The sequence below is a fragment of the Daphnia pulicaria genome, chromosome 1, assembly GCF_021234035.1.
Source record: "Daphnia pulicaria isolate SC F1-1A chromosome 1, SC_F0-13Bv2, whole genome shotgun sequence".
NCBI classification, from domain to species: domain Eukaryota; kingdom Metazoa; phylum Arthropoda; class Branchiopoda; order Diplostraca; family Daphniidae; genus Daphnia; species Daphnia pulicaria.
Window position 1 is genome coordinate 40337911 of NC_060913.1, and position 27264 is coordinate 40365174.

Here is a 27264-nt window from a genome sequence, read left to right on the forward strand (position 1 = left end):
GAAATAGACTGCGCCATTTCACGGTCAATCATTTTTCTTTCTTCGTTTATTTTGGCAGAGCTTCTTCTTTTTTATTAGATTTTCACGGCCCATGAATGATTATGTATCAAGGGGATGTAGTAGTCTCAGTCGTTTGACGTAATGGGATCTCAAATTTCCCCCCAAACACAAGAGATATTAAAATAAAAGAAGTCTTTATTCCCTCCCATTTTTTTTCCTACTTTTATTATCTTCTTATTAAATGTAACAAGAAAATCGGCGGCCTTTTTCAAAAAGAAACGACAAATTCAAAAGTATCTAGGGCGGGACGGTCTTATTTTTTCGGGGGTGGAATGATCAACAGCCGTGCAATACACATCGCCAGGTCTGGAAGGCTATTGTCTTCACATTGTTCCACCAACCAGAAGGAGAAGAAGAAGAATGATAAGAAAGATCTTCTTTCTCCGACGCAGACGACCTAGTCCGAACACGTAGCGCGTGAAAGCGTGTGAAATTATTTTTATTTTTCAGACCAATTTTCTTATGTTTCAAAAAATAAATTCGCAGTCGGTTGGAACGGACGGAGCGATGCGTCTGACGTTGATTTAGACGGGCCGGCTATTAGTCCAGCGCCAAGAACGGCCCAGTCTTCCTGAAAGGTGTTAAATTTTTCCTTTCAAAAAGAGCCAAAAGAGAAAAGGAAACGAACAATTTTTTTGGGCGACTTTTTCGGGAATGTTTGAACGAATAATAAATAGCGTTTGAAAGTGGCGAGCCAAAAAGAAGTTCAAATAACTAGACAGATCGAGGACGCGGGGGGACGTCGTCAATGACAAAATAAAACAGAAAAAAAAGAGGTCTAAAAGAGCAAACAATGGGAATATAATAAACGATAGGCGGATCCTCATCTCCTACTTTTAAAAATTTGTTACTTTTTCTTCTTCAAATATTTATCAAGAAATGAGAGAAAATCTTTCGTTTTTTTTTTTTTTTTTTTTTTTTGGTAAATAGAAAACGGAGATATTTCTTAAGTGCCGTTTCATTCTCAAACAGACGTACACCGAAGAGTTATCATTCACATCTCATCTCGAAGGTTTTTTTTTTTTGCCGCTGCCTCCTTCATCTTCTCTGTTATTATAACGATCGAAAGTTTCCAGTTGAACTGACTGCAAAAGGCTTTCTCCAACGTCCTGAAAACTTCATATTTTTTTTTTTTTTTTTTTGTTACTCTACGTCAATGCGATCCGGATTTCACGTCGGCGATGTATCCACTACCGGCATGTTCTGGTATAATCGAATTAATAGCCCATTACAACATCGCGAAAAGGGGGAATACCGCAAAAAGGTGAACTCTTTTTGTGGCGAGATTTGACCGTGTGCGGGATGTTTCTTTTGAGAGTTCGGCGGTGAAACAAAACAAAAAAACCTGAAACCAAAACAGACTCACGACTAACTATATTTTTGCATCAATGTCTTGTCTATACTTTTGAAGTGAAAGCTTTTCAACGAAAGAGGAGGAGCGAATCTTATTTTTTTCGAAAATTGGCGGGCTTTTTGGTGAGTGTGTGTTTGTTGCTGGGAGACTCCCAGGCGGCGGCCAAACACGCGAGATTTTCGAGCAAATAAAAAGCATTCCATGTCGAATCTCAAATGCGCTTTTGCGTCTACACAATGTGGGAGGATTTCATCACGAATATTGTTATAAGCTTGTAGTACCACTACTACCACTCGCGTATCTCGAGAGTCGTGTGTCTCAATCAGCAAATAGGGCGGAGAAAGGTGCGCATGTCCGACTTCCATTCCGGCCAAAATAAAAATGAAAATAGCCGATGATATGGCCGCCCAAGCTGCTATAGTGGGGGGATGAAAAAAATTGTTGTTCCTAAAAATCGACGATGAAATTGAGGGCGCTACATGTAAAAGTGTATACAATCAACTTTTGGATATCATTTGAAGAACTAGAACTAGACGGCCGTCATCATTATTATCACTATCATGAGAAATGGTATAATACGGCAGCAGCAGTCGGACGGACCGCCGAGGCTCTTATCATTTCAGCCGCACGCACCTGATTATTTCTCGACTTGAGCCGGTGGATGGATGCCTCGCTTTCTCCTCATCACATCGAGTCGACAATTCAAAAGGATGAGAAGCGGAAGGATTTAGGGACGGAGTCATTGAAACGATAAAAATCATCATCAAAAACTCACAACACAAAAGGGAGAAGAAGAAGAAAAAAAACAACAGAAATATGAAAAGGGAAAACAACAAGAGAGGCGAAAGAGGCCATCGAATGTCTGTAATAAATAGCGGTATTATATTTGAGTTGCTGTTGTTGTAGGTGGATGCCAGATAGACGGAGAAAGGAGTACGTACGATGGAGAAAAGAGAGAGAGAGAGAGAAAAAAAAAACGGATTTGAGTTGAAATCCGCCGGCGCCGATCAGAGACCCCAGACGTTTATATTCACGCTATGATACAACTATAGACTATCCATCTCTATAGTAAAAATATATTGTCTGTTGGCCATTGAGGCCATCTCCGCACTTGTGCTGGACGCAACAACAGTTTAAACGACCAGTTGGGGGTGGAGGGATTCCGGACGAAAGAGAGAGAGAGAGAGAGAGAGAGAGTCGATAGGAAGGTGTTTGGCAGCGTGCGTGAATAATCAAACGGTCAAGAAACTCTCGGTGAAGAATCGAATAGCCCCAACATAATCGTAACAATAGGAAAGAGAGAAAGAAAGAAAAAAAATGCTAGACAGGAAGAGTTGTAAAAATGATAATAGCCAACTGAAAATCAAAATCAATCGGAGGGAATTTAATGTCAGCCACAGCAGCTTTCTCTCTTCTTTTATGCCGATGAGTGTGAGAGGTGTCCTTTGTTCTCATTATTCCTTTTTTTGGGGGGGTTGGTGGTAGTACAACAACAGAGACACAACCCCACGGGAGAGTTGTCGGTGGCCATGATCGATTCATGATCGATCGATTCCCGACTTTTCGATATCAAAACGGACGTTAAACACAAAACACAATGAAATTGAAAATCGAATAAAACGGGAATGTTGGTTTACGTGTTACGACAGAGAACCCAATTTGGGCAAGGCGGACCATAATCCGAGAGAGAGGCCAGAGAATGAAAGAGAGAGGTTTCGGCAGGTTGACAGTGTGGAATGAATGGATCATCGAGAAAAAGAATCAAAATCTTTCACTCGAATACACACACCAAAAAAAAAGTAAAAAAATAAAATAAAAAAAAAATTGTTGATAACTTGACGTCGTCGTCCTTTTCATTCCTGTTGTGACATCCCCTGACCGTGTGATTGATGGCCACACGACCCCTTTATCCTCTTCAACTAAAAAAAAAAGTTGTTTAACATTTCCCCCTTATCTTTTTTCTTTAACGGTGAGAACGCGCATCTCTTTGAAAAAAAAAGCCAACGATCATGTGAGTTGAACACGGAAACAATCAATGGAAGGCACTCGATAATCTTACAATATGAAAATGACGTCGTCAAAAAGGCGACGAGTGCCAAAGTTCATTGTGCTACTGTGGTGTCGTTAAGCAGCAAGTGGGTGTACTCGCATAAAAAAAAGAATGGCCGGTCGGCATCGTATTGGCTTGTTCGCACTGGGTCAGAGATGTCAGCTCTCGCTTTTGAGGTCCCCCTCCATTTTCATGCTTTTGTGTAACAAGTGGTCTGGCGTATTTGTTTGAAGTAAAAAAAAACAAGTGCCAGGTGAAGGGCGACACACACAGGTAATCTTGTTGGGAATAAACGACTTGAGAGCAACACGGTTTCATTTCCACCAGGTGTGCAGAAAAGAAGCGGCTCTTTATTCACGGGATGTGTAGTTAGTTATTTTTTTTTTCTCTCTAAAAAAAAAGAAAAGAAGGAGCTTACCAATTGCTGGACCAGCACATAATAATCATGTGGGTAGACGGAGGAGGAGGAATTGGTCCACTTTTTTTTTTAAATTTAAACCCCCAAAACAACCCAAAGAATTGTCACATATTATAATAAATACATAGGCATCCCCACCGGCACACGAGTCAGACCTTTAAGGGGAATTCAATTCCCCTTCAAAAAATCGTCCCGCTACCGTAATTGAGTAGAGACGGAGAGGCCTATACAAACGAGTCTACCAGTTGTGTTTTGTTACCTACACAAAGTCTCGTTAGAAATAAGACTGTCTGGTTTTTTTTTCTTCTACCTATTGTATCGTCTCCTATGTATTTAGACGTCCTTTTTTTATTTATTTCCGACGAGGGTAATACAAAACACAATTTTTTCTGAAGGGGAAAAATGGTTACGGATTGTGTCTGGAGAGAGAGGCCCAAGAAAAAAAAAAAGGAATAAGAGGGCAACGTTCCAGATACCCAGAAGAAATGTCAAGTGAAATGAGCCAGGCACGCAGCGCCGTAGGGAGCCGCCCGAAAAGCAATGCGCTTCAAAACATTTTTTTCTTCTTCTTCTTCTTCTTTCAAACCATCCGAAGTCTAACTTGCCGACAACCGGAGAAGAAGAAGAAGAAGAATAAGAACTTTCTCTCTCCCGCGTGTGTGGGTTCGGGCGGAAGAACGCACAGCGTCAGTGAAGCTTAATCATAGCTACGCGCAAACGGGTGGAGTGAAGAAAAAACAAAACATACACACAAGAAAGAAGAAGGAAATGTTTTTTGGGTCTTTTTTTTTTTCCCCCTGTCTAATAATAAATACATTTATAACCAGGCAGGTTCATTTTTCCAACCTGTTGTCTTCTACCCATCGTGTGTGTACTATCACGATCGACCGCACTTTCTTCTTCTCAGCATCTGTGCAGTTCAATTCCTTCTTGTTGCTTTTTTAGCCCCTATTCTTGGAACCTTTTCAACCCCAAGTGCGGAGGTATTTAAACGGAGGAACAAAAAAAAATCTCATTTTTCATTCGAAATGAGTCAAACCGGGAGCAATTACTATCAAGGAAGTTCTTGCTGTTGCTGCTGCTTCTTTTTTGGGTTGTTGTTGTTTCCTTTTTACCGAATCGCCAGCCACCGAGAGACTCAACCGCCATCATCATTATGACAAAAGAAAGGAGCCCGCCCACGATTCGTTATGTAATATTGGATGTGTCGTCTTTGTCATTGTCCCTGTGTATTCTTTTGGTAGCACTAGTTTCACGCTCACGAATTTCGTGTTTTTTTTCTTCTTCTTCTTCTTTCTTCTGGATTATTTAAGAGGAAAATGGGAAAATGGCAATTTGAACTAATGGATAACCGCGCCAAAAATAGCTCGACAAAACTTGAATCATGCACAAAAATTCAAAAATTTTTGCGCAATTCAATCTAACGTGCAATTTGACTTGATTAACTATCGAATTTTCCCCCGGCTCCGGTTCGGGACGTTTTGGGGAAACGAGAAGAAACAACAGCGAAAAATTGAGGTTAATTGGATTTTTTTTCTTCTCCATGGAGCTTTATGACTGTTACACCAGAACTACACAATAGCAGCTCAAAGACCCCCTCCCTCCCACCCGCCCATCCTCACTCAACAAAAAGAAATTGGCTAACATGTGGATGATGAGGATTTTCACGACAGATTCATCGTCCGTCCCGAAATGGGTCGGAACATTTAGAAGAAATAAAGATAATACATCGACCGCTTGTTGTGTTTTTTTTTTCTTCTTCTATCGGCCGGAGAGTGTCACATGTTTTCTTTTTGGCGCGTCTTAGTTTCGTCCATTTTTCTCTTTTTTAGTAGGAGGGAAGTAGTCGGATAATAGTAGAACAAGCGGCACACTTATGAAATGATGTACGCCCGTCGACAATAAACGACGGCGGCGGCGTCCGTCCACTACACATACACACACACAGCCGAACGCACAAATCCTTCGTCATTTCATTTTATTTTTTTCCGAAATGGGGGAGGGAGAAAGCTGCCATTTCCGGTCTTGTGTTTGTTGTCTTGTCACTTTGTCGGATAAAAAGGGCCGTGAAGAAATAAAAGAATAACAAAAAAATCCCCACAGAAATAAGTTGAGACAGGTGGTCACTTTTTCGACGAAAGAAAAGACCTCAAGAAGGAAATAGAAAAATGCCGTGTCTCATATGCATTTGTTGGTTTTAGTCGGAGGATTTTGAATTTCGACCGTAGAAGATCATGTAACGTATTTTTATTTTTGCGCTCCGCCCGGAACTGTCGGCGCCACCTAGCGATAGTTTCGACAACTTTTACTCACATCCGAGTGTGAAAGAAAAAATTTAGGTTACAACAAAAAAACGGGAATTGATTTCTAGATGTTGTGAAACGACGGTGATACGCTCGGGTAACCACAAAAGTACGCGAAAACGTTCTTTTTTTTAAAAAATATTTGTGGAACAAATATTTTTTTGATGTTGTGACAGACCATTGCCTCCATGTCGGACAAGATAGTTTACAACATCATCACGATCTCAGTGGTGGAAAATTACGAAATGCGGCGAAAAAGAATTGGTTCCAAGTGATATCGATTACGCATGATAAACATTGGACAAAAAACAAAAGAGCGTCATATTCAATTTCTAGTCCAGCAGGTGAGATCATCGGCGGAGAGTAAAAGCATTCGGCGGAAAGGAGGAAAAATCCATACGAACACGTACACCTGTGGCTAGCGGCCAAAGCGCAAGAAAGAAAACTGCCTACAAACAAGAAAGGGCTAGCTAGCCGCGCTAGATGTGCGCGCGAAACAAACAGAAAAGGAACGCGAAGCGGACACCGCTGATAATGAATCAAAGAAAAAAAAAAAAAAAAAATTCCAAATAGGCAAGAAAAAGGTATGGGCCACCCACACGACGAAAGGGCCTTGCAGGTGGGGGATCGGGGCCATCCGCAAAAGATTTTCGTACGGCCGAGAGCCAAAAATGAATAAAAAAATAAAACAAAAAAGGGTGAGGAAAAATGATGAGGATGTTATTGCAGAAAAGAACAAACAAGAGATGTGTGTAGACGAGCGAAATCAACCTCTAACGTAAATCTGATTGGTCGTGCGTGAATCACGCTCTCTCCCAGAGTCTCCGAAAAAAGATACGCGGCAAAGTCGGTACCGGTAAGGTACCTCAATTATTTTTCTCGAACGACCCTCTGCGCCAAGTATAGAATATCAAGAAGAATAAGTAATGAGGTGATGCACTCGGCGTGAGCACTTGCATAAATAACAGTTAGATCCTGAGCTACGTAAGCATTATGGAAATAACAAAACAAAACCTAGTCCCCGAGCAAAAAGGAGTTGGGTGTGGAGATAAATTGGGACTTACCGGCAGGTCTAGCAAAGAGTCGATCGTGTGCAGAGCGGCTCCTTGGCGCAGTTTGCAGATCTCGATGAACTCTTCGTCACGGCACTGTTTCTCCCTCAGTAGTCTATAATGGCCGGATGTAAAAGACACAAGTGAATCATTAGCGTTGCAACTTGAGTTTTAAAAAAAATTATAGAACTAAATCAAATCATTTGGTTTTTCGAAAAAAGTAATAAAATGAAGTAAATATTGATTGGCCTTAACAAGTTAATATACTAGGTAATGTTTGGTTTAAATTCCTAGTCCTCAATGTATTGGAAAAAAAACCTGTATGTTGTTCTGATTGTTTGAGTTGCTTGACCAACGAGAACCACTGAGTGACTTGTTCTCATGGATTATGTTGGAAAAGAAAACTCTGAGAAGCGTGAAATGATGCCTTCATCATTTTCTTCTAATTCAGCCATGGCCCATGGTGGCCTCTGACAAGAAAGAAAGAGCTCTATGTCTGTGTGTGTTTCTGCCAGCTTTAGAAGCTACAATAAGTAAGATAAAAATACCTGCCAAAAGAGTAAAATGTCAGTTGTGAAGTGCACAAATGATTTCCTTGAAGGTTTTGTCTATGATTTCTAGTATTTTCCCACACTCACAAAAATTTAAACTTTAGTTGCACTCACCAGCCAACAATTAGAAAATGTTGTGCCATTTTCTGTGGTTGTGTTATATATGATATATGATATATTATTGTGGTCTGCAATATGGGATGGCCCTGTTTTGCAATTTCCAGATTGCGAAAATGAGTCGGAAATTGACTCATGATTGGATAAAAATCAAACTAAATATTTGGAATAAAACCGAATGATACGATATAACTAGGTATTGGGAAAACTAGATTTGCATCTCTACAAGTGAATAATATAATATGAAAGACGGGACGAGGGAAAGCATCGAAGTCAAAACGCCACAGCAGTCAGCATCGACAAGTCAATAACAAATGGGGCGCTAGAAATTCCGGTGTTTAACTGCAAGTTGGCACGTGCCCTCGCCAACCCTTTAGGGTCGTTAAACGGGCAGAGAGAAAAATAATAAAGCGAATATACACACAAACATAAAAAGGAAGGAGAGAAAAATTACGTGTTCTTTTTGTTTTTTTTACATCGATAAAAAGGGTTTTCTAAAAAAAAAAGAGAGAGAAAAAGAGAGGATCTTTATGGAAATAGGACGGAAACGGGCGGTTGTTTTTTGGTTTTTTGTTTTAACTATCTAAAAAAGGGAATTTTTTAGTCCGGGAGGATCATCAGAGCGTATCAAAACAGCGTCCGTCCATAAAAAAAAGAAAGGGATGAATAGCCGTATCATCCCACGGGGAGAGTAAAATAAAATAAAACACACAACAAAAAAACAAAAAAACTACGCCATAGCTGGCGGGAGAGTATCGATCGTTACTTTCAATTATCAGCCAAGCGTGCGATATATACGGTCATGTGATTCCTTGATTGCAGTTGGCTAAAACCAAGTGACGTGTTCTTATTCTCTTTGCGTGTCGTAATTTCAGTTCAACGAATTGACGAAAATGGGAAGCGAAAAAAAAAATGTTGACATGGCCAAGGTGAAATGGTTGCGGTCACGAAATGTCCAATTAAAAAGAAAACGAAAAAATAATCGTGACGGAATGGAAGGGGAAAAAAAAGAAGTGAACAACTTACTCCTTGGCCTGCGTGAAGAAACGGAAGTACTCGTCAAACTGGTTCCAGAATTGCTTGGAGAACAGCGAACCTATTGGGCCAGGTAAACAGATGATAATGTGTTTTAGTTTTTTTTAGTACAAAAAAACAGAAATTAAAGCCACAAACATTTTTTTTTTCTTTGTAGAAAAAATTCCAAGGAACAGAAAAAGAAAAGAATAACAAGTTGTAATAACAAAAGTGCATACCGATTTTGGTCTCATGCGGGTCCCAAGCAGCCAGGGCGTCTTCCAACTAAACGACAGGAAAATAAAAATCAAGTCAAACATTTTGAAGAGAACACGAACATTTTCTCTATCTCTAGTGGTCATCTTTACAAGAATGATTTTTTTCTTCTTCTCTTCGTTGGCAAATATTCTAATAAATAAGCCACACGCAGATGGTACCATCCATAATAATGGCGCTTGTTAGTTTCTCTCTCTCTTATACCTAGAATTATATTATGTATTCGAACAGAAATAAATGAAGACAGACTCTCTCTCTCGTTTGAAAAAGAAGGGTTGGACTCGGAGAGAGAGAGCAGCAGCAGAAAACCCGGTCCTTGCGCACTAATACACTCTCCATCTCATTTGGCATGCACGGGTATTATCAAGGTCCTATACTTGTGTGTGTGTGTGTGTGCTGCTCTCGTCTGACATTTGAACATACACGCCCAACAGCCAATTCAACAAACAAAACCCCCCTTACAGAAAGGAAAAAAAAAGTCAATCCGACACCTGTATGTGTGTTTTTCTTATTTATTTATTTATATTTCATTCTCGTGTCCGTTTCGTTTTCATTTTTCACGAGTCAGACGCGGATGATTTATTTCTAAGTTAATTGGATTCAACGCAGCCCAAACTGCTGAGCAAACAAATGCAACAACAGTGTGAAAACCGACGCCGACCGGCCGCCAACATGATGGATGACGTTCAAATTAATACCGAGAACTCTGCGCTTTTATAAACACATTTCTGTCTACCAAACTATTAACAATCATCGGCAACAGCCAACGACATCTGTCTGATTTGAACGTCGGTTCGGGGGGCGTAAACGAGAACATTTTCATCGGTTCTCGGGAAATACGCCACGAAAATCCGACGTGAATTAAAAAGAAAAAAAATAATGAATGAATGAGTTTTAAAAAAAAAGTTGCTCAACACACATACGAGATTATAGGGTGTCTTAAGGTTTTTCCCGACAGTCCCGAATTTTTCTTTCTTTCTCTCTCTCTCGTTAAATGTAAAGATTTATGGTGGGAAAAAGACGAACGAAAATTTCACATTTTCGGTCTGGTCGGTCAACGGCTCTTTTTTCCCTGGAAACGAACGTTTTCTGTATGTTCAAACGAAGCATCCCTATTAAGGACGCTTGCCGGTCACGTGAAAAGCGATGAGATTGGTGTGACCGGAACAAACAAGCCCAGCGCTAGGAGGAAATAAAGATATGGGTCTCGGGGTTAAAGGAAAAAGAAAAAAAAAAAGAAAAAATACGGACGGGAAAAAATGGAGGGCACGAGCCCTTTTCACAGACACCGTCCTACGCAACAGGTGACGACTTAGTGTCTTTTAAATGGCTTAGTAATGGAATAGTAGCTAGGTACTCCAACGAGCCCAGCCCTGGCCCTACTACTAGTAACTACTGGATGTAATGGCAGTTTGCCGGTCAAATTAACTCAACAATAAACACTTGAACGCCGACAGTTTTTTCCAGACGTTTCGGCCTCCATCTCGTACAATGGGTCATTTCGAATTGCTCTTATAATATATGTGCGCATAGTAGGCTCGTAAAAAAGATTTGAATGGACGCGGGAAAAAAGAAACGAAAAATCAAACGACGCTTTTGGGTTTTGTTTTTTTAATAATTGGAATAGCGCCCATTAAAAAAGCAAAGCTCAAGCTACTCTATAACTTCCTCCGCCCCGTATAAATATATACCGAAAGAAACGAATGTGATTATGCACACGTAGAAAACATTCAACTAACTCTCTCTCTCTCTCTCTCTCTAACTCTATACTGCTGGGCCACTACAGACTTTGTTTTGCTTTTTTTCAATTTAAGAACATTTAAGACGAATGAAACTAGAATTTTCGTTGTTTTCTTTCAAAGCGGTTCAGACTGGCTAGAACTACGCAGACAAAAATTCAATGCATGGCATTTTTCTACATCCAACTTTCTCGAATAAGTAGTAAGTGATGTGAACGCCAAAAATGTTTTTTCCACCGCCGTGAGTCTTTGAGGTCGGCCCCACTAAGTCGTAGGACTTGATAATCAGCTCGACACATTTCCGCGCCCAACGTTCCCACCAGTAACCAGCAAAACAATCTGTGGCCATTCCTGATTGCAAAGTTCTACCTCATAATCTTTCAACTAGATTCGCTAATTTCCTCATTCTTGATTGTTTGAAATTTTACAAATGTTTTGTTTTTCTTTTCTTTTTACCTTGGTGAGAAGCATGTTGCTGACAGAAAGGATTGGCTCGATGCCGCCAAAGAGCTGCTTCTGTTCCTCGTCGCTAATGGAACAGAGTTTCCTCAGCGGTCTGGCGTAGATGTCGTAGATGGTCCTCAAACTGACGAGAAATTCACGCTCGGAGTCGACCAGATCCTCCGTCAGTCGAAACCGGGCATCCGTTTCTGCAATGAGAGAATCAACAGCAACAAAAAAATACATGTATAAGAAAATGGAATGATATGGAATGAAACGGAACGACAAAAGTGATGACGCTCTTTCTACAGTCATGAAGAAGAAGAAGATCAGTTCAACGACTTCTATCGCGTCTAGCTTGTCTTATCTATCCGTCCCCCGAAAGAAATGTGGATACATTTAAAACTACACACAGAGAGACAACCGTGGAGGGGGGAACGTCAAACCCGGCATTCTTCACCACCATCAACTTTTCATTTTGTCGGTTGACAAAAAAAAAAACAAAAAAACAAACAAGAAAAGCCAAAAAAGGGAGTTCAGAGTTTTGGACGACAAAACGGGAAATCAAAAATAATTTTTTCGAGATACGACAGCAGAGATAAACTTGTAAAACAAAAGTCTCGTCGGCAAAAATGATAAGAGTCGCCATTGAATGCCACCCACTTTCGGATGATTATTACATAATCCAGTTGACGCAGTGCACCGGAGTGCACCGAGTAACAGCACAAGTTGACCGTCGCAAAATCGTCCCGTATTTATAATTGGATTGACCCGCATTGTACTTTAATAATTGCCCCCCGTTGGTCGCTTTGATCGATGTACAACAGCGTCGCTAAAAGAAATTGACGGCCGCAATTAAACTAATGATAGAGAACGTGACGTCGACTCGTCGCGTTACTTTTTCTTAACGAGACGGAGAGCGCGAAAATAACAATCAAAACCACTTGTTGATGTTGTTTGTTTGTTTTCTTCTTGTTTCTTCGCCTTACGTATCGTTAATGTTATCAGTGTTAAAGAACATCTTACGTGTGTCTCCCATAAAAGGTGTCATCTATGAAAAAGACAGAGTAAGAAACAAACATCATCCAGGACAGGAAATCTTGACTGGTTACTACTGGTTTTTGTGTGTTTTGAGTGAGGAGCATTCTCTCTTTCCTCTCAACGTGTCAACGCTATTGCTCGTTACTAAAAAAAAACTCCCTACAGGTTTTTTTTTTGGGGTTGTCCAAGAACCTGAGCTGACTGGCCAGTGGGCTCCTGGCTTGCCTGATGTTTACGATAATGACCCCCCACGCTCCAGCAGCTCCGAAAAGTCATGAAAGGCGATCTTGTCTTTTTTTTGTGAACAAGACAAAATGAATTTTCATTTTTCAAAAGCAGAGCTACCCTATAAGAATTATGAGGAACAAATCAAGATTTCCGAGCCAAGGAAAAAAACAAATTCAAAAAATAGGAGCTAGAAGCTAAAAAAATAAAAATAAAATGGAAAGTGAGAGATATATTTCTATCTACTATTATCTCGTTTTATATTTTGTTTGCTGTTTCTGGTTGTTTCTCATACTTGGAAGGAGCATGTCGTGCGAGGGATTCAAGAGCATGGCTGTAGCAGTGTAGCCTGTCCTCTCCGATGAATTATGTCACATGCACTGCTGGGCGACACATATAGGTAACCAACTCACGTACGCAGTAACATCACCGTAGATGAAAAGGACGACAAGATCGGCACGGACAACAACTCACATGCACACAGCTCACAGGGGAAAAAAACCAGAAAAAACAAACAAACAAGCGACACAACAAACACATAGACACACACACTAGAGAGAGAGAGAGAGAGAGAGCAGAGTACGGCGCGGTCTGAACACTTTGGCCACGCACTGGTCACTAACAGCCCCGCACGCGCGTGTTCACGCAGCCAGAAAAACGCCGGGACCCCCTGAAGGGCTATAGGAGAGAGAATCTAACGCGAAGCGTCCGAGAACCCAAGCAGCAAAAGGACGGAGCAGCAAAAGAAGAAGAAGAAGAAGAAGAAGGAAAAATATGAAAATAAAATAAACCGGCAGCTTGTTTGTTCCTCTATTAACGTGAACGAACCAGCCAACGCGTGAAACCCTTTTCCTATACACACCACACGTATATGTATATATAGTTTGCCGTGCTGTATTAGGACGCAGCAATATAACGATTCTTGTTCCCCCCCAAAAAAAAAATAATAATAAAAAATAAAATTTTGGTTCGGTTTGGCTTTCAGAGGTTTTCCTCGGGGATAATATATAACAGCCGAACGAACAAAAACAGCGGAGAAACAACTTAGATTCTCAATTTCTCGACATTAGTTTACAACGACTAATAACAAGACAAACAAAGCCAACTTTGGAGTTGGTTTTCATTCTGTGATTTGTTCTCGTCTTACTTCACAGCAACAGCAACAGCCTTCCTCTTGTAGCCTATACGTTAGCATCGTCCGAAAAGAAACTGACGTCATTTTTTTTCTCTCTTCAATGGTCTTCTGTGATTGGTCGCCAAAATTAAAAGCAAACAAATTCTCTCTGACGGACTTATTCCTCGAGCTCTAAACATCTGTAATTGGACGATCTCTTTTGTTGGAAATAATAATAAAAAACAAACAAAAAGGGGCCAGCTGCTATAGTGAATTGTTTGTTTAGAATAAAGAAAAGAATTCGAGCTGTATAGTCGTCGTCGAAAGGAATTTTTTCGTTGCAGGGGGGGGGGGGAAAGAAACTGAAAGTATATACATGGTGTTAGACGTTAGTAGAGACTCTGTCTGATATTGTTTGTTTGGTCAAACACTGATTACATCGTCACGTCGAGTCAAGAAAGTGGAAAAGAGGGGAGAGACAAAACAAACAGAAGCGTAGAGAATGAATCACTGACATGGCGACTTGTCTAAATGGACTGGACGGGGGGCTGGCTGCTGTGCTAAAAACTTTCATGGTCTCTTTTATTTAATTTTTCTTCTTTTTTTTTTTAAGTTTCTTTCTCTTACAGCTTCGGTGATTTGTTACTCATGGTTCTAATCTAATTTCGCTGCTGACCAAACAAAAACCGAGCGTCGAGAAAACAGATTAGAAAACAGCAGTTCAAAAAAGCCTACAGGCTCTAAGGGGTGGTGGATAATGATATGTATGTAGGGAGTGACGTTTTACACGACATGTAGACAGTCCGGTTCGAGTCGACGTACAGACATTTATTAACGAGAACTGCAGCAGTGACGGTTTGTGTCTGAATGGCCATTCGGAATAAAGGGGAACAAAAATCCCGTGCTCTTCATCAATTGAATGCTGTTGAATTTGTGATAGAGGTTCCAGATCCGGCTCGAAATTTGATTTTCCAATTAATATGGTAGCCGTCCATAAATGAAAAGAAACGGAATAACGAAACGAAGAAAGGAAGAAGAAGAAAAAAAAAAGTCGGCAGCGCAAAAAGCGGGATGGATGCGACTTATCAAGTCATGAAATAAAATCGAAATGAGCGCGGCGTTTGAAATGTCTACCCCGCCGATTTATAGGTGCGCTGTGTATGCATACATAACATAAGAGTATATAGCCAATGATATCACCGAGTCGATAAAACTAACCAAAAGAAAAGAAAAGAAAAAAGAAAGAAAGGAAAACAAAAACAAATCTGAAACGACGAAATCGTCAAAAGGAGGAATAGAGTTATGGCTTTTGATTGACGTCATCTGGATCATTGATTCGATGCGGCCCTTCTCGTCTCTACGATTTGATATGTTGATTCATCATCAAAAATCATCATGAAGCCATGGCCTTTCTTGGATGTATAAATCGCGGTATACACCTCTATAGTATATGAATGGGAATAAATTTCGCCGCATTTATCGCAACTATTCCGTTCTATACGCTGGCCGGGGCGATATAATCATCAAGCCGAGACGAAACGAGCGGCCAGGCTATTTTTGATGACGACTTTCACTACATGGCAAATGGGCGCTGGCCTGGAGTGGCCGGCCCATTTGCAGAGCAGTAAGGAGCAGCAGGAGCAGCTGTGCCTGTTTTTTTTTTTTTTTCTTCTTGTTTTTTTGGTTGGGCATTGCATTTCTGCCAGAGGGCGAGGGGCTAGCGACTCTGGCTGTGTTTATTTCATCATCAGCCGCGCAACAATCATCATTCCCCAGTAAAGGCAAAGAGAAAATTACCAAAAAATAAAGAACGACAACTACAAATGGGTAGCCTACAGGGCCATGATGTACCCAACCGCATTTCTTTATCCGAGGCTTGGCAACGACCAACGGGCAAAAAAAAAAAAACGGAAAGTCAGCGCAGCGGGGCCACCGACGGGCTGCGGTCCCTTAATTGACTTTCACGAGAGATATAAATACGTTTCGGATTGATCGGGAAATGCGATTAAACTGTCAGTCTGCTTTTGATGTCCTCATCGCCCGCGAATCCAAACTTGGGAAGAGCAGAAAGCCACAAGATTGAACGACCCCGGCCTTTTTGTCCAAAAAGATGATATCGACATCGATAAAAAAAAAAATAATAATCTGAAAATGTACAAGTCCTTGTGTATGCTGGTCGAGTGCTTGCCAGTCAATCCCTCCCATTTTGTGCCAAATTTTTGTTTTGCTTTTTGTTTTTTCTCTTTCCATTCCACCGTAAAATCGAATTGAATGTCTGGCGAAAATGGTAGCCAGCGTTAAGTGGGGAGTATTATTATTTTTCGCGATCACTAATATCACAAAAAAAGGCCTCTTATGCCCAAATTGGCACTCTTCCAAGAAAAATGTTGGCATTTCAAATAAGGATATCGCGTGACGAAATGGGGAAATCAAACGATAACTAGATTTCCATTTTCCGACTAGGAATGTGTTTCGTTTGGGGCCATAAATCATGTCGCTAATGGAGCGACTCAATTCTTATATTGCGATCGTTCAGTCTCAAATCGACCGAACCGTCGAAATTGAATGTGAGGAGGTTTCGGGTTGAGCCACGCCAACGCAATTGAAAAAGGAGAGCGCGCCTTTTTTTTTTTTTTACGAACTCTACATGACACGTAATCACGTTCGCATTGCGGAGAGAAATGAGTCGACTGAGAGCTAATTCGCTGTAAAAGCTGGGCGGTGGAACGGGAACCAAACGTGCACGTACCTCCACGCTCGTCGCGGACTCTGGTAGCGTCCTCCAGCAGGACGGTGTCGCCATCCAGGAGCGAGATCTCGGCGGCCGGCGAGACGACGGCCAGGGTGTCGCTCATGCGGAGGCGGAATTCGCAAATGTGCAGCTCCAGTGCCACGGATTGGACGCCCTGCCTGACGCTGCACTTTCCGGCGCACGTAATCTGTTGAAATACAAAAACGAGAATGAGGAATTTGGTCAAGTTAGTCGGCAGGTTTTTTATTTTATTTTATTTTTTTATTTTTTCGCTGGTGTCACAATAGTTTGCCGTTTGGAAATAAACCGGTCGCTGTATAGTCGGACAAAAGAACATTTAAAAAAGACTGCGGATCAATTATTCATGAGCAAGGTTGATTTATCAAGTCCGGGGAACAGGTCAGCTCTGCTACACAATATATAAACAACAACATTCGTTGACCATAAGTGTGCAGATTATAACGTGAAGGCGACAGCAGGGGAAACCGACAGTTTGGGATTCAAAGTACCGTGTAAAAAAACAAAAAAAAAGAAACCAACGCGAAACCAAAACAAAGTAACCACGAAAAGAATGAAAAGAGAGAGACCCAACAAACAGGCAAGTTGTTGGCCAAAAGGTCATTCTGCGCAACCCGAAAGCTAATAAAAACAACAACAACCAAAACAGATAACTAAAAATGTAACCACAGCATCAAAACAGAAAAATACGAATAGACTCTTGTCTCTTTCTTGTGCAAAAGAATGTGCTGTACCACTCATGACGCAAGGTCTGTTCCAAGAGAAACAGCTCTCGGGTTCCGACCTTGCGCCCAATATGAACCCCTCACTCTCCCCCCAAATCATCGGCAATAATAATTGCACTCGGCCGACATGTTCCGCGACAAGGAAAAAACAAAACAAAACGAAAAACCTGCCGAGAATAATAAACCGTCGATTAGCACGTCATTACGGGGCGCTAGCAAGCCAAAAAAAAAGAGAGAGCTTCATAAGCTTTATGTCTTCCCATCAAGTTCGAAATGTTTCTGCTTCAAACAATATGTGTCGAGCAAATGAGACGATAGAAATATAATTTTTTTAAGTTTTTCAAAAGGGGAAATTTCGCGCGCTAGAAATTCCTGGCAAATTATTGAAGATGGTCACCGAGTCGAATAAATTATGACGGTCTGACTGGGTGGAGGATATCACGGCAATTAAACCACCCCCCCCCCCTCCTCCCTAAAAAAAAGATAGCGTAACAATGACAAAGAGTTTCTAGTTGTTGTGGGAAAATTGCCGCTAGCTCGATAATTACAAACCAACAACGGCCGTTTATCAAAAAAAGATTCGGGCCTTGATTAAAAAGAAAAGAAAAATGTTTCATTCACTTTTCATTTTCAAATATTTTTTGTTTGCTGTGTGATAACATGAAAAAAAAAAGTTTGAAGCTGTGCAAAAAACTAGTAATCAAATTGATCTTGGACGATGACATTCCACTTGAGCGGGGCAAGGTAATCAAGTCATATAATAACTGAGTGGAATTAATGCGCGGATAATCACAAGGTGCGATCAACAAGTTGTTCAATTATACGATTTAGCTGTTGCGTTTCCAAGCCGTACGCGTTTGCCCAAGGTCCATCTAGCGAACCGGTTTGAAAAAAAAAATAAATAACAAAAAAAATAAAAATTTCGGTTTCAATATCAAACGGCGGACCATAAAAAAAAAAGAAAAAATCCGACGGCTGATGGCGGGAAAGAGGAATTCATTTCCTATTCACGTTGTCCATTGTCCAATGTAAATTTTTGGGGGTTTGAAATAAATTTGAAACGAGCGACTATCGAACGAAAAAAAAAAAAAAAAAAAAAAAACATTCTTCCTTGTTTTTGTTATTTTCTTTTGTTTTCTTTGGGGATTTTAACGAGGAAACCTACTGTGCGCATAACAATTCCGTTGAGCACATTTCCAACAACCGGACGATAATTCCGGGAGACGGGAAGAGGCGGAAAGAAATGAAAAAGAGAGAAACGATCTCTCCCGTCTCTCTTTCACGTAGATACACCACACAGCAAACGCAGGTGAAATATACGCGCCTGGCCACTCGGGTGACTGTATCGAATGTAATTATGCACGCAAGTTCGTGCGGCAACGGCCCATGCAGAAAAAGCAAAGGGGTTGTTGCTGTACACACAACCTGACCCAAACGGCTCTCCTCAAATTGCCGAATAACGTTTTTCTCAATAGAGTGTGGTAGTGTCTGGTGGCTATGGGGCCGACGGGGCGAGGTTTCTTCTCTCACAGGTCCGAGAGAGAGAGAGAAAAAATTCAGAATTTATGGTTATGTTATTCGTACACGAAAGGAGAAGAAGAAGAAGAAGAAGAAAAAAGAAAAGAAACAAATTTCGTTTTGTTTTATGGCTATTTACATTTTAATCTCTGGGAGATGTATAGTAGTCGGCCAGTCAGAATGAGAACAGCCTACTTTCCATCAATTAATTAATGGCCGCTAGCGGAGACGGCGGCCATATAGCGCTGTCGGAATGTTAGCATTAGAATCGCCTGTCAACCGGAGGTGTCCAGCCCATCTGATTAAAGACTATTCCCCCGCCTGTGTCTGTATAGTTTACTACACAGTCGAAACGCGCAGCATAATATAATCATCGTGAATTTGTGTCGTGTATTCCAGCTGACGGCCACGCCAGAACCATCTAGCGGACAACCGCCAAAGTGAGAGAGAAATGTCGTTTGGGTTTTTTCTTTCAGCAGTTGAGTAGAAAATAAGGATATTGCGCAGTTTTCCCCAATAGCCAACAAAAGACGCCGTTGACCCTTGTACGATCAAAGCTCGCAGCCCCAGCCAGCGTACGTGATAAAGCGATGAAATCCAAAGGTGCGTGCGTAATCAATGACGCAACGCGTCTATACCAGGAAGCCCTGCGTGCGTGAAACGTGTTCCAGCATCCTCAACAACCATTTTTGCATCCAACGTCGCACTACACACTTAAAGAGTACGATGCACGTCGTGTAGGCTCTTCCACCTTTTGCCCCGTTTTTTTATTTATTCAATACGGAAGGTGAGCCTCAAAAAAGAAAAATAAAGGCCGTGGGAGGTGCGGACTGGGCAATTTTTCACGATGCCACAACCTTGACGTTTTCTCTCTATGTGGAAATTACTCAAACAATTTAGCATTTGTTTTTTTGTTTTATTTTGCGGCCCCCCATTATTGCAATCATCGACCGATTTGGAAAGTCAAATTTCGATCGTTTTCCGTTTTGCCTAATCTTTCGTTTTGATTGCGTCTAATAACAACAACAGCCAACAGCAGACAGACACACACTTACGCAGATCCGTGTAGGATAAAATTTGGTGGGTTTTTACAACGTGCGTCGAGAGGGAAACCGAAAATGGGCGTTCATCAATCGTGGAGCGTTTTATTCGCTTGTCTGAGCGTTTTTACAGCTGGGCGTCCATAATTCATTTTTGTGTGTTTATTTATGCGAAACGGAATCGATTTCAAACGGCGCCGGCTCGGTTTGGCAATGGCAGCTTTTTTGTGTGTGTTTTTTTACTTGGGGAAAAAGAGCGGAGGTGGCGAACCATCGCCTCTGGGAGTTAAAGTCTACAAAAATAAACAGAGTGGGGCCTAATCAATTATTCAATTATTCATTGACGTCCCGCAGATTTTTCAACGTTCGTTCGAAAAAAGTCGGGAAGTTCCGAACAGTTCAAACCGAGAGACATCTAGCGAGAAATGTTCACACCGCAGATACTTGAACGAAAAACGAAAAACAAACAAAATATTCACTCCCGATAGACTTCGCCACCTGGCGGTGAACGCTTCAATCACGTTTGGGTTCGTTCAGTTCTCCGGTCGTGAACAAGAAATGTTTCGTAATAGAAGAAAACGACCAAATATCTAATTAAATTAACGAATGAACGGGATATGCTAAAACATTTCGAAAAAGAGAATGTCACGACGACACGACCCGATATCGTTATATTTCTTTCCACCAGATTTTTTTTGTTTGTTTTGTTTGTTTTTAGCTTTCAAGATGTCGAACATTTTCTAACCTGTTTGAGTGTTTGACCAACGGCTGAAACACTGACGTGTGCTGGCGCGGTCCGCTAATAGCAATCGCAAGCGATTTCAAACGCGATAAAAGTGTCCCTTCTGTGTACGCATTCCTCCAGCTCTTTTGATCAAAAATGTTTCTCATATTTGGGTCAATATCGATGTCAATAACGTGATCACAAAATACAAAAATTAAGATTCTTCATCAAATGAGAAAAACAAAGTCCGCCTTTACAATCATAACAATAAAAAGGAAACCCGTCTTAATTGCACGAAGGCACTACCCGTGGCTCATCAATGGAAAATTACCTACTCCCAGTACTCCCCTCATCCAAGCTCTTAAAAAGACTGAATTAAGGTGGAAGATATTAAACACAGAAAAGAAACAAACACATTTGAAAAGTCGTTAAAACTTCAGTTTAACGGAACGCCCCCGAAAAAACAAAACACGGTATAAAAACACTCGCGGAAAAAGATGCAGTAGGTAAATACAATTAAAGCGGCGGAAAACTGGCGTCTATAGTATATAGCGGACGGAAGAGAGCAGGGACCAAACCAAAAGAAAAAAGACATCAAATAATTTTCTTCTCTCGCCCCTTTTGTTGATGAACGTGAAAATGAAGGTAACAAAAACAGATGTAAATTAACCAACCCCTTCCCGTTTTTATATTGTTCACGAACGAAGAGAGAAAGAGAGAAAAAACAACAAGAGGAATAACAAGTTTAACGCCCCCCATCATTCGGACATGGAAACGGGTCCCGCTGGAAAAAAAGAGTCCCATCAGACTTTTCTTTATGGACATTTTGTGTTTTTTAATTTTTTTTTTTCTTTCACTCTTTCGCGACGGCCAATGCCTAATTTTCTGCCTAAATAATAATTTAAAAACAAAAAAAAAACAAAAAAACAACGACGCTTCGGTTGTTAGATGTCTGGGCCGTGCAACTCAAATTATCTCACCCCAAACCCGTTTAATAGCGCAGGCGGGCGCACGTACGTGCATCCATAACATTAAAACGCGGAAATCACGCAGAACCGAACCTGTGAGTGACTGCTGGCACGTCCAACAGATGTGCCCGGTGTTGACGACAAGGAAGGAACGAGTACACACACACACACACAACGCCGGAATAATAATCATAATTTAGTTAGAAAAAAAGAATCAAATCCCTCGCATACACATTGTAATTTTGAGAAGAGGATTGGGGATGGCATCAGCGCATTAAACGTCGTTAACGGTCCATAGAAACTACAAGGAACGCCTAATGGACGGGTTCGTCAAATGTCGTCGGCTTCCCTCGAGCTCTTTTTTTTTCTTTTTCTTTTTCTTTTTCATAATCAAACACTGAAAAAGTCTCTGTGGGTGTCGTCGCACCATTAAAAAATGGGACGTCGGTGTCGTATCCACCAAATGAAATTTCTTTTCCGCCTTCAAGAAGAAGGGTTTTCAATTGAAAAAAAAAAAAGAAAAAGAAGATCCCATCACGACGACGGGAACAGCATGTGGCTGATTGCCGACGTCAAAAAAAAACTCCGTTCCATTTTCCGATCAATTTTGGAAATTTGAGTCGAGGTATTTTTTTCAAAGGCGAAGAAGAACGACAGTGCAGCGCTTAAATATCTATGGGTACCCCCATCGTCAACCGTTTAACCGTGTCACGCTCAATCCATTCGTTGAAATCGCTTCCCGTTGTGTGATGCGCCGTGTCACTCAACTGGCTCCAGGCTACATTTATCCGAGTAAGTTGTCGAAATTGTTTATAGATATACGTATATGTGCCAGTGTCACAGAAAGTAGGACTTTTTCGTTCGGTTGCCAACCAAACAGTTGCCACAGCCGCTCTTGTTTTCTTATTGAATCACAAAAACAAAATTCCATCCGTCTCTGCGGCGCTTACCAGCAACCGGCAGCACCCGCAAAATATCCCGCCAATCGTCTTTTCACATCTACCAGCGATGGTTGTCTGCGCACATTCCTTTTATTTATTTTTATCTCTTATCGTTTTCTGGTCGCCCAAATCGACAACTGATGTTTCAAACTACATTCTGACATGTATACGTCGCGTATTGTTACTATGTGTCCTCAATATTTTTCTCCGGGTTCCGCATCAGTATTGTTGTGTGTGTGCGAGTTCACAACTACGTGTACAGTTAGATAACAAGTGACGGAGGAGGAGGAGGAGGAGGATGCCTTTAATAAGTAAACCGCGCCTGAAAAGAAATTCGTCGGTTTTACCTCTTGCTCTGCGGTTGGTCGTCATGAGCGATCGGCTGTTGCACACTGAACTTGTCCGCGTGTATTTTTTTCTTTCTTTCTTTAGTTGAAAATAAAATCGACGGAAGAACAGGAAAATAAAATCGACGGAAGAACAGAAAAAAAAAATCTTGTGAGCAAAATGGCGGCTATTCTTTTCGGAGATACAAAACGGCTGTCAATGAAGCGCGAAGCCCCCGACAAAAAAAAAATTACAAAACAAACCAATACATATTCAAAAGATATTTTTTCTTTTTACTATTTGGAAAAATTGAAGAAAGATTGGCTTGGCCGCTGCCGGCCGCCGTCAGTTGCAGTGGGCGCGCAACGTTTTCAAAGATGAATGGCGACTGGTATCAAAACGTATAATGACTGGCAATAAAGACTGAATAACACGGGAGTGTATCTTTTGAGCTGGTAACATAATATAACGGTTTTGATGTTGGTAACATAATAACCATACCCATAATGCGCGCTATAACAGTGCCTTAATTGCGCAATGATTGCACCGAGCGAGCCTTCACCGGGAAGGTTTTTTTTTTTTTTGATTGAATGCGAACAAAGTTTCCCCTATAATCGCCAGAGTCTAACAGTGAATACAAACGCAATACAAAAAACGGTTATTTGTTCGAGTTGACTTGAGCTCCGGCCTTGCCGCTTGAAAAAAAAAAAAAAAATTGTGTCCAATCACGAAATAGAAAAATAATAAAATAAAATAAAATAAAAAAATCCCACACGGTGCATAAACACCTTGAAGCTTATTTTTCTATCTAGTGGATGAACATGGTCGTTCTTGTTCATAGCTGACAAAGTCCGCGCAATCAAATTGGAGTATACACACCGTTTTTTGGGTGAAACGAACTGGACCGCCGTATTGAATTTCAGTCCGGGATGTACGTAGTAGTACATAGTGAAGGGAATAAATAAAAATAAAAGTCGACAACAAAGATCGGAGAAGAAAAGAAAAGAAGAAAAAAACCGCACGATTCTTCACGCGTTGGCGGTAACCGTGTCCTCCCCCACTTCGGCGGCTTCACCCCCCCCCCTCCCCCCTACTGTCTGAAAAGAAGTAGGAGGGGGGTTACATGGTAACATATCGTTCGCTTCAATGGCACAAACTCGTCCAGTAGCGGGAAAACCGCGCACGAACGACGTTGGGAACTAGACGAACCGCAACAGGTCCGAAACGTATTCGTCATATTTCTTTAATTTTCTTATCCGGCGAACGGCACTCGACAAAGACCGAAGACCACCCATTCACGCCATCAAAGCGTCAACTTACGGTATTTCATCAATGGACTGGACTGACAGATCTAACACTTGTTTGAATCATGACCGAGTCGCGCCACGCCGGAATAGGTTGAGGTTAATGCCGATCGCGTCCAATTTCAAATAAACTTTTGGGGGGAAAATAAAAAAGACGGCCCTTTGGATATTTGTGTCGACTAGGTGTCGAAAGGGCAAACTTCGCATTGCCGATGGCTGGCGTGAGGTTGAACGACGGCCAAGCCGCAAGAAGTAAAAGAAGAAGAAGAAGAAAAAAAGATCGTTTATAATCAAATAACCCCGCAAGAGTGCGATTCATTTTTCTTTTTCGATTCCTTTATAGCTAGCTAGCTATTGGTGCTTTCATTTCCCCTATAGCTATGGGCCGCCTTCATCAGAGGGATTTTTACCAGGAAAAAACAACAGCATCGCATGATATTCGCTGGGTTGTTCCAAATCAAAAGCGAAATGGAGGGGGGAGACTGGCGGCTGTGAATTTTTCAATAATATTTTTTTTTCTTTCTACTTTTCGATTAATTATTAATTTTAAAGCTGCCGGCCTCTTGATACGTACATATTTAAAAAATAAAAATGAGAGACATTATGATCTTGTTCGACTTCAATATGCAGTCAGTGTGGTTTTGTAATACAGCGAATGCCGTTGGCTCGGTGGCCCAGACCCAACTGAAACTTTTTCTAACCCAACCATCAGATGAAGAACAGGGAAATGGAGCTTTTTTTGGGTGGTACCAGTCCATCATGTTGAGAGCTGTTCTTTATCTTGGCCCGTGTAGAGGCTACGGCGAAAATCCAAAATAATACACAAAAATTAAAAACAAGGAAAGATTGTGACGACTGGTTCGCCAGTGACTGATGATGTGGCTCAAGTGATCCTGCAGGGCGTTCCGAGCCGACTTGATGACTATAATCACGATAAAGAAGTAGACAACGAAAGAAGAAAGAGTAGTCAGTAGTGGTGGTAGGAAGGAAAAAATGTGAGATGAGAGAAAAACGAGACGAGCGAAACAGGACCATTTGGCTCGTGGCCATTCTCCACAGACATTGGGATCAAGTTGAGAAATAACAATTGGAACTTGTAGACGTGAAAGTTCTTTCTCATTTCCAAGAGAAGACACCCCAAACATCTACGGTTATACCCGACAAACGGTTGTGCCTGTTTCCAACAATCGAGCAAGTTAAAGCTTCACTCTAAAAGATCTCGGTTTTGTTTCCATTGAAAAAACTGGGACAAAACTGATTATCTTTTGTTTAAGGCAAATCCCAAGAGTCATCAAACTGTTTGTAGTAGTAGTCAACTGTTGCAGTGCTAACTGGAACGTGATCAAGGCCATCAGATAGGCCTCCCTCTCCCAACTGTTAACAACAAAAAATTCCGATGACGTTTCATCGTGTCGAATCAAAAAGGAGAATCTCGTGAAGATGAAACGGGAGTGGGGGGGAGCTCAAAACAACAACAAACGAAGGGGATGATGAATGTTGTGGTTCGGCTATTATTTTTTGTTTTTTTGTTTTGGTTTCATTTGCGGAAAAAGTTGGCAGCTGCTGTTGCTGTACACGTCATGACGAATTGGCATTCATCTCGGCACATTCAGCGAGAAAGATGAATTCGCTGGACGGAAATTTAGTAGTTTGCCAGCGAAATTGGGCGGTGTAGTTTTATTATCCATCAGACGTTTTACATTATTCAGATCCTACGTGATGGAGGACTCGGCCGACGTTGGAGGAATTTAAGAAAACAACCCAAAAGATAACGGCGTCGTATGTTGTTGCATTTCATTGATAAAAATGACTCTAAAACAATCTGTCGTCGAGCAGGTTTTTTGTGCGTGTTCGCCACGGAATGATTAACAACAAAGAAAATGACCAAGAAACCTAAATTCCTCTCTCGCTGTCGTCTTGAGCAAAAGAAGATGTCATCCCTCATATTTGCATAGTTGCATAATAAATATGAAAAGAGGCGAGACAAGTCTGGAAATTTATGCCAAGAAAGAATACACACAGATCCTAAGTGGAACAAAGTGGAGGCAATAAGAGAAAAAAGCAAAACAAAAAGAAGAAGGGAGAGAGCGTCGCATATGCACACACAAGTGGGGTCGTGTCGAATCAGTAGAGAAAACAAAAGGGCCGAATCAGCCGGTGTTGGAGAAGAAGAGAAACGGAAGAAAAGAGACGTGAGCTCACATAAAAATATCTCGAAAAAAAAACAAAAAAAAATTAAATGAAATGTAAAAGTTGTTAACCGAAAAAAAAATTTCCCTTCTTGTTTTTCTTCTTCTTCTCCTTGACACTTTCCGGTGTAGTTTGGAGGGGAAAGTCGAAACCATAGAAGCATGTTGTTGGCTCAGGGTGGAGAAAAGCGTTTTCGAAATGCTATCTCAAAAAGTGTCGGTGGTTTGGGTCGGTTGTCATGTTTGGCGTATTTTCGCTAGACACGAAGTTTGGGCGAAACACTTTGCCCCCGCGCGTCGGAACACACACAAACACACACACACACAGAAAGGCGGCCAGGCAAGACGGAGAGCATATCAAATGCACACACGTATACAATCACTGAATCATTCAACCCAATCTACAATCATCATCAAATTGACTTTCTACCACGGCGCTGCAGAACCAAAGCGATTCGACTCGGTCCCGCGTGAAAATATCATCATCAAGTCTGGAATGTTGTAGAACAATCACAGTATCCGACTGAATGGACGTTGAAAATGTCGCAGTCGCCACCACCACCGCAGTTCATAATAACGGTGAAGAAAAAATGAGAAACAAGATCGCCTGTCTAACGAAAACCAAAAAAGAAGAAGAAAACTTTGGCTAAATAATCTCCTTTTGTCTCGTCAAAATGTGAATAAAAGAATTCGGTGTGTGTTCTCTCTCGTCCAGCCATCGACTCGCTCTAGACGCCAGGAGCTAGCAGCACCCGTTGAACGAATAATGAGTGGCTGTCATATCCGTGCGGCTTGAAGATAGTCGTCTCGGGAAATTTACGCGATATGTTAATAACACCTACTGCAACGCGATGGTGATGAAAAGATTCGCTTCATTGTCTTCTGACTTCCATTCCGTCCGTCCGCGGCTCTTTAAAGAATCTTTGGGCAACAACAAACCAAGAAGAAGAAGAAGAAGAAGAAGAAGAAAAGTGGAAAAACAAAAACAAAAGAGAAACAGGAG

At 41.3% G+C, this 27264-nt stretch overlaps 1 protein-coding gene across 4 annotated transcripts in view; it reads right to left on the reverse strand.

Annotated features, from left to right (window-relative positions):
• The window catches only part of LOC124320213, a 103131-nt gene that overhangs the window by 61253 nt on the left and 14614 nt on the right, over positions 1-27264 (reverse strand). For 3 of the 4 annotated variants that reach the window (XM_046782957.1, XM_046782958.1, XM_046782956.1), the window contains exons 5-9: positions 16505-16694; positions 11391-11584; positions 9159-9204; positions 8932-9001; positions 7250-7352 (exon numbers count right to left, since the gene is read on the reverse strand). In XM_046782957.1, coding sequence (XP_046638913.1) covers positions 7250-7352; positions 8932-9001; positions 9159-9204; positions 11391-11584; positions 16505-16694 — 603 coding nt within the window. Of the gene's footprint in view, positions 1-7249; positions 7353-8931; positions 9002-9158; positions 9205-11390; positions 11585-12936; positions 13247-16504; positions 16695-27264 lie in introns of those variants that run through there. The other variant, XM_046782960.1, reaches the window with a different exon arrangement.